Genomic DNA, 6,530 nt, shown 5'->3' on the forward strand with positions numbered 1-6,530 from the left:
AATAAATGACTTTATAAAGTCACTTTCTTTGTTATATATCAGTCTTTTGGTCTGCCACAATAAGTTGAGGGCTTTCCTCAGCTATTTTTAGGTGAGATTAAAAAAGAGATTAATTAGATCAATTAATTAAAAATCATAATTAATTAATCTCTATTTTTTTTTAATCTCTTGACAGCACTAGTAAATAATATCCTCTTTGTCCCCATCAGAAGAGTTTGAGTCTGCTGGGTCGAGCTCTAGTCTCTTGTTTATTTGCAGGACCCAAATGCTGACTCAAGAGACAGGCAGCATTAACAAAAAAACAAGCTATTCAATAAGAGTGTTTTATATCAATCAGAAACACAATGTCTGTGACAAAACAAAATAAGCCTCTAATAAACCTGTCAGACCTGAAAACAAAACTCAGGGGGAGGCAACACTATACTAAACTAATCTCAATCAGAATATAAACTGAAATATGCTGAAACTAAGGACTACAGACTTAAGATGAAAACATGAAAATCGAATATAGCAATGATAAACTAAGAACCCAACCTAAACAAAGAAGTCCCAAAAGCTTAAAGCTAGCAGTAGCCTGCATCAAGAATTTGGGGGAATTACACTTCCCTGTCATAATCCATTACTGCTATCCAGTTACATGGGTCAAGGGGGACAGTAGGCATAACAGAGACATCCACACCTCACAAGAATTCTCAACCCAGCCGTGTATTCCTGATAGAACATTGTCAAAACACCTCCCCTTATAGCACAGGTGTCAAACTCCAGGCCTTGAGGGCCGTTGTCCTGCAGATTTTAGATGTGTCCTTGATCCAATACAGCTGATTTAAATGGCTAAATGACCTCCTCAACATGTCTTGAAGTTCTCCAGAATCTAAAACCTAAAAACTAAATATTTGAGTCAGGTGTGTTGACCCAGGGTGTTATATAAAACCTGCAGGACACTGGCCCTTGAGACCTGGAGTTTGACACCCCTGCTCTATAGGATAAAGAGCTCGGCTTGGTGGGGCCTCATCTGTGGGTCACAGCTAAGCTCAGCCCTATATGGGCCAGCCTCATGTGGGCCCATCTTTAGCTTGAACAGGCATAGGACTTTAGTGCTTTGTGAATTGAGTGCGGTCAGGGGTGGAGACCCTGGCAGTCCAGTTCCTGATTCAGCAAATAGGCATTAAATTGGCTTGTATGAGCTTCTGAATGCCTTCTGAAACCAAAGAGGCTGCAGGCTCCCAACTGGAACACACTGTAAAAGAAATAAATTTATGATAGCTATTGTCATAGTCAAATTAATCCATACTTTTAAATATAGATGATACATTTAGAAGATTCATTTGTTCATTTTGTTTGAACTCAAAATAAATATCAGCCCAGGCTCAAGAACACTAGTTTCTAGTTTAATAAATCAAATTGCGGCTGAGCAATTCAGAAAATTAGTAAATTACAACCTTTTTACAGTGGATGGGTTTGTATATCCCAATGATCCAAACTGGTCCTGATTGATCGACCAGACGAAGAGGGATTCAAGAAAGCCCTGTATTAGGGTTATATTTTGGATTGTCATTTATGCTTAGAAACATATAATCATATATGCTTAGAGGCATATAATCGATTGTATAATGATAGAATGTCTGATCCTTAGTAGTCTGCAAAGACTCTGTGGGCATTCCAGAGTGTTCTGGCATACACACACATCCTAAGGTCATGAGAGAGGTCGTACCTTCTCTTTCTGATATATGGTATGGGAGGACACTTACTCTGTATCTGTTTGAGTATAAGAGCCCTTTGTTTAGATGGACCGCTGGACACCTGGCACCAGCTTTAGGGAGTCGTTCACAGGGTCATATTTTGACACACACACACACACACCAGCACATACAGACAGGTACTCCTCGTTCACATGTATGCCTGTGTAAAATGTCATATGTTAATTAAACTATGCATATTCATGTAACCACAATAAAGAGCAGTGCTGGGGGGGAGCTGACTGAGTGACTGGGGTTTGAGCGGTAGGAACAGCGTTCGTCTCAGTCATCTCCCTTGTGTACGAGATCACACAAAGAGCTCTGGTGTCTGGTGTGTTGTTTTTGCCATTGTAGTGGATTGTCTCAGCTGTTCCAGCAATAGGTTTGTGCCTAGACGAACCTATCACCCTGTGTGTCATGGTGCTGGGTCGGTTACTCAGTGTTTTGAGTTTTGTTCTGATTTGATGTTTGATTTCTTCATTGTTATCTCTATTAGTGTTTAGGCTTCATTCTCAGGGTTTCTAGGTCTTAGATTTTCTTCCTGTGCCTCCTCTGTTTAGTGTCTAGTTATCCCTGTCCATGTGTTCGCTCTGTGCTCTGTTTCGTGTCCCTGAGTGTGTCTCTGAGTTCAGTCTATGGATTTCCTGTTTTACTTCAAAGGTCTATGTCTCTTGTCTCGTCATGTTAATTAGGATCAGCTGTGCCTCTCTCCTGTTTGCCATTCCTTGTTTCCCTCCGTGTGTATATATAGTGTGTGTTTGCCTTTGCTCGTTGTCCGTCCATCTGTGTTACTTGGTGTATCGCCGCATCTCTCTGCTCTACATTCTCCGTGTCATCTCTCCTCATCATCCTGCGTTTTTATGGTTTTAGGTTAGTTCATTGGTTTTCCCCAGTCTAGGTTTTGGTAGCTCCCCGTCCCGCATTTCCTGTTCTTGCCACTTTGTCACTCCTGTAAATAAACGCTCATGCACATCACAGCCTTTGCCTGCATTTTGGGTCCTTTATTCACAAACACCACACAGCTTGCCCCACAAACCATGACACTGTGAAAAAAAGGAAGGGACAGGTTCACCCTCCCTGATGCAGAATTACTGGAAGCTGACCCTTAAGCTTGTGGAGGGAACATGCATCCCCATGGCTATCTGCATGGATGTCACGATTTCCCCCCATGGCCAAGAGGGATATTTTCCTGCACTTTTACATTGCCACTGACAGTGACACTGTGATTTTTTTTCTCCATTGTTTTAGTGTGATAACAAAAGTTCTTAAGTACAGAGCTTTGTAAGCTTTTGCCCATTAGAACAGTTCTTAAAGCACAATATGAATTTTTTTAAAAAGTCTCTGCAATTGAGCACTATAGGCACCTGGAGACATTCAGACCTTCTAAATGCATCTGTTTTGAGGTTGTAGACTGTGGACTGGCAGAACTGTTACTCCTGTACAGGAAGTCTTGATTGACACATTTCAAAAAGGTCCATGAGTATTATGCAGAAGGCAAAGCAGAGCTCGAATTTAAAATTGACCGCAGCAAAAATGTGCAGAGAGGTTGATATCTCCAAAAGTTGATTCTGTTCATCTGGACATAGCGTTTTCTGGGAGAAACATTTTGTCACTCATCCAAGTGACTTCTTCAGTCTCAGAAGTCTGAGACTGAGACTGAAGAAGTCACTTGGATGAGTGACGAAACGTTTCTCCCAGAAAACGCTATGTCCAGATGAACAGAATCAACTTTTGGAGATTTATTTTCCTGGATGATTGAGAATGCATCAAGAAGAGAGGTTGATACCTCTCCGTTTCTGCTGAAATTTCCGACTGTGAACTCTTCAAGCCAATCTTCTGTACTGCTCATCTTGCAGGATACAAAGGGATGAGCAACTTATCTGTCCACACAAAAATGCTACCCCCCCACTCCCATTCTCCGTTTGGCATCCAATCACCCGATGTCCAACCACACCCGATCCTCTCTCTCTGTCTCTCTGTGACCTTACACATCAACATGAACATAATTCAAACTATAAAATCACATATCAATATATTTTCCTTTCGAAAGGAGCCAGCTGAGGTGGTTCGGGCATCTGACAAGGATGCCCCCTGGGCGCCTCCTGGGTGAGGTGTTCCAGGCATGTCCCACCGGGAGGAGGCCCCGGGGCAGACCCAGGACACGCTGGAGAGATTATATCTCTCGGCTGGCCTGGGAACGCCTTGGTATTCCCCCGGACAAGCTGGAGGAGGTGGCTGGGGAGAGGGAGGTCTGGGCCTCTTTGCTTAGGCTGCTGCCCCCGCGACCCGACCCCGGACAAAGCGGATGACGATGGATGGATGGATGGATGGAATATATTTTCCTTTATGTTGCATTCACTTTATGCAATTATACATCAACAGGATTTATCATCAGCTCAGTCACATGAATGTCATGATTCTTTATGATTCAAATATGTTCTTTTTAACTCAATTACACAGGAGTACATTTTTGTGACATTTCCTTTTCATGTCTTTGTGTTTGTCAGTCACAACTTATTTAATAAAATCATGCACGTCAAACACACAGATGCCACTGACACATCATAGTCATAACAATGCCCTGGAAGGTGAGTGAGACAAAAGGCTGCATGTTAAGTCATTTTACCCTCTTTCACATGTAATGAGAGATAAACCAGGAGGCACTTCAATTTTTTTTCAAACATCCTGCCTCACTTGACAACACCAAATATTTGTTACAATTTTAGCCCGACTGCTGTTTTAGACCCACCGAAACATTCATAATTGCTCCTACCTGCCAGCAATTATCGTAAAAGTCTTTTAGCCACCAGTTTCGTAATGTTGATGAAATCTTTTATGACAAGGTTAATGAGATCCATGGAGGGTGTTGGATAAAACCATGCCACTAGCACTGAATGATTGACTTTCTGAATTCTAAGGACAGTTACACAGTTTGCATTTCAGTGCACAGTGTAGGAAGCTTAGTAGTTATAGCTATTCTTTAACCATTTTAATGAATGCTGATTTAAATACGACATATGTAACACTTGGTGGGCATGTGGAAATTCACAGATACAGATATCTTTATTTTGTGATCATGCTTACAGCTTATATTCTGTTAATATGCTTTAATGTTTCTATCATATGTCTTATTGTTATACACAAAAATCTTCATGAGCCAATGTATATTTTTATTGCAGCTTTGTTATTGAACTCTATTCTTTTCAGCAGTAATATCCACCCAAAGCTCTTGGTTGACTTCTTATCTGAGAAACAGATCGTATCTTACCAAGCTTGTCTTTTTCAGGTTTTTATGTTTTACTTTTTAAGCTCATCAGAGTTCTTACTATTGTCAGCTAGGGCCTATGACAGATATGTGTCTATTTGTAAACCCCTGCAATATCCAGCCATCATGAGAACAACTACTGTCAGTTTACTGCTATGTTTTGCATGGCTGGTACCTGCTTGTTATATTGTAGTGCCAGTTGCACTAAATATTAATAGCAAACTGTGTAGCTTTACTTTGAAAGGAATTTTTTGTAATAATTCACTTAACAAGCTTTTCTGTGTGACTTCAAATGAATTATCAATATACGGTGTAATTGTTCTGTTGAATCTCAGACTTTTCCCCATGCTTTTTATACTTTTCACATACACAAAGATAATCATAATTGCTTTTCAGAGTTGTGGAGATATCAGACGAAAAGCTGTTCAGACCTGTTTACCTCATCTGCTAGTTTTGATTAACTATTCTGTTTTGATTACCTATGATGTTGTCATTGTTAAACTGGAATCTGATTTTCCCAAAACTGCACGTTTCGTAATGACACTCCAAATAATAACTTATAATCCTCTCTGCAATCCAATAATATATGGACTGAAAATGAAAGAAATTTCTAATTACCTTAAAAGGTTGCTTAGACACATGAAATAATGTAGTGTCATTATACATTTATTTACTAATTTATTAGTAATTTATTTATTGTGCAACACACTGGTAAAAGAAGCAGGTTTATGGTGCATTATAAGGCATAATGTTTTCTGCAGTCATTGATCAAGAGAGTAAAAAAGGCAACCGGAACATCCTGTAAAAGGCACCATCATAGTAAAAAATAATCCAGTAATTTTGAATAAAGATGATAGGTTTGGCAGCATTTGGCAGTTTCAGTGCAGTTTGTGACATAATGTTTTTATTTTTCATGGACATGAATTGTTGTGGCTACAGTGTGGAAATAGAATGAGAATGATTATGCCTCATGTTTGTCAGGGGTTGTGTGTGGAGGCGTGGAAGAGATGACCCAAACGCAGGACTCACGGTGCAGAAATGATGAGGATTTATTGGAGCGGGTGAATGAACAAAGCAGGAACGGCAGAACTGACTAGCTGACAGAAAGACTGAGTGGCTGGCTGAATAACTGAGCACTAACGGGAACGACAACATAACATCAATGACACGACAGTGAACGAGTGGAAACAGAGGACTTAAATACACAGACTGATGAGGATGATAATGAGAGACCGGAGAGTACACAGCTGAACATCATCTGGCTAATAACACAAGAGACGAGCTGACACAGGAAAAGCAGGAAGTGAGAACATTGATGTGGCAACATAACCTAAACGTGACAAAACTGAAAACACTGGGTCACCGACCCAGGAACCCTGACAATGTTGTGTTCCAGTCAAATTTGTGTCACAGTCTGGCGAGGGCAGACTGTATGAATTGAAAAAGGACCCAAAATGCAGACTCCAAGGAACAGGGAACAAAACTTGAATGTTAACAAAAAGCGAGCCGTTTAATATGGCTGGTAAAAA

General features: G+C 40.5%; 1 protein-coding gene across 1 annotated transcript; it reads left to right on the forward strand.

The window, feature by feature from the left end:
* Positions 1 to 4,728: 4,728 nt before the first annotated feature.
* LOC102207231 (olfactory receptor 6N2-like) lies at positions 4,729 to 5,649 on the forward strand. The gene has a single exon (XM_005755069.1). The coding sequence runs from the start codon at positions 4,729 to 4,731 to the stop codon at positions 5,647 to 5,649; it is 921 nt and encodes a 306-aa protein (XP_005755126.1).
* The last annotated feature ends 881 nt before the right edge of the window (positions 5,650 to 6,530 follow it).

Source organism: Pundamilia nyererei, unplaced genomic scaffold (genome assembly GCF_000239375.1).
Source record: "Pundamilia nyererei isolate P.nyererei 1_Seehausen unplaced genomic scaffold, PunNye1.0 scaffold00901, whole genome shotgun sequence".
Taxonomy (NCBI): domain Eukaryota; kingdom Metazoa; phylum Chordata; class Actinopteri; order Cichliformes; family Cichlidae; genus Pundamilia; species Pundamilia nyererei.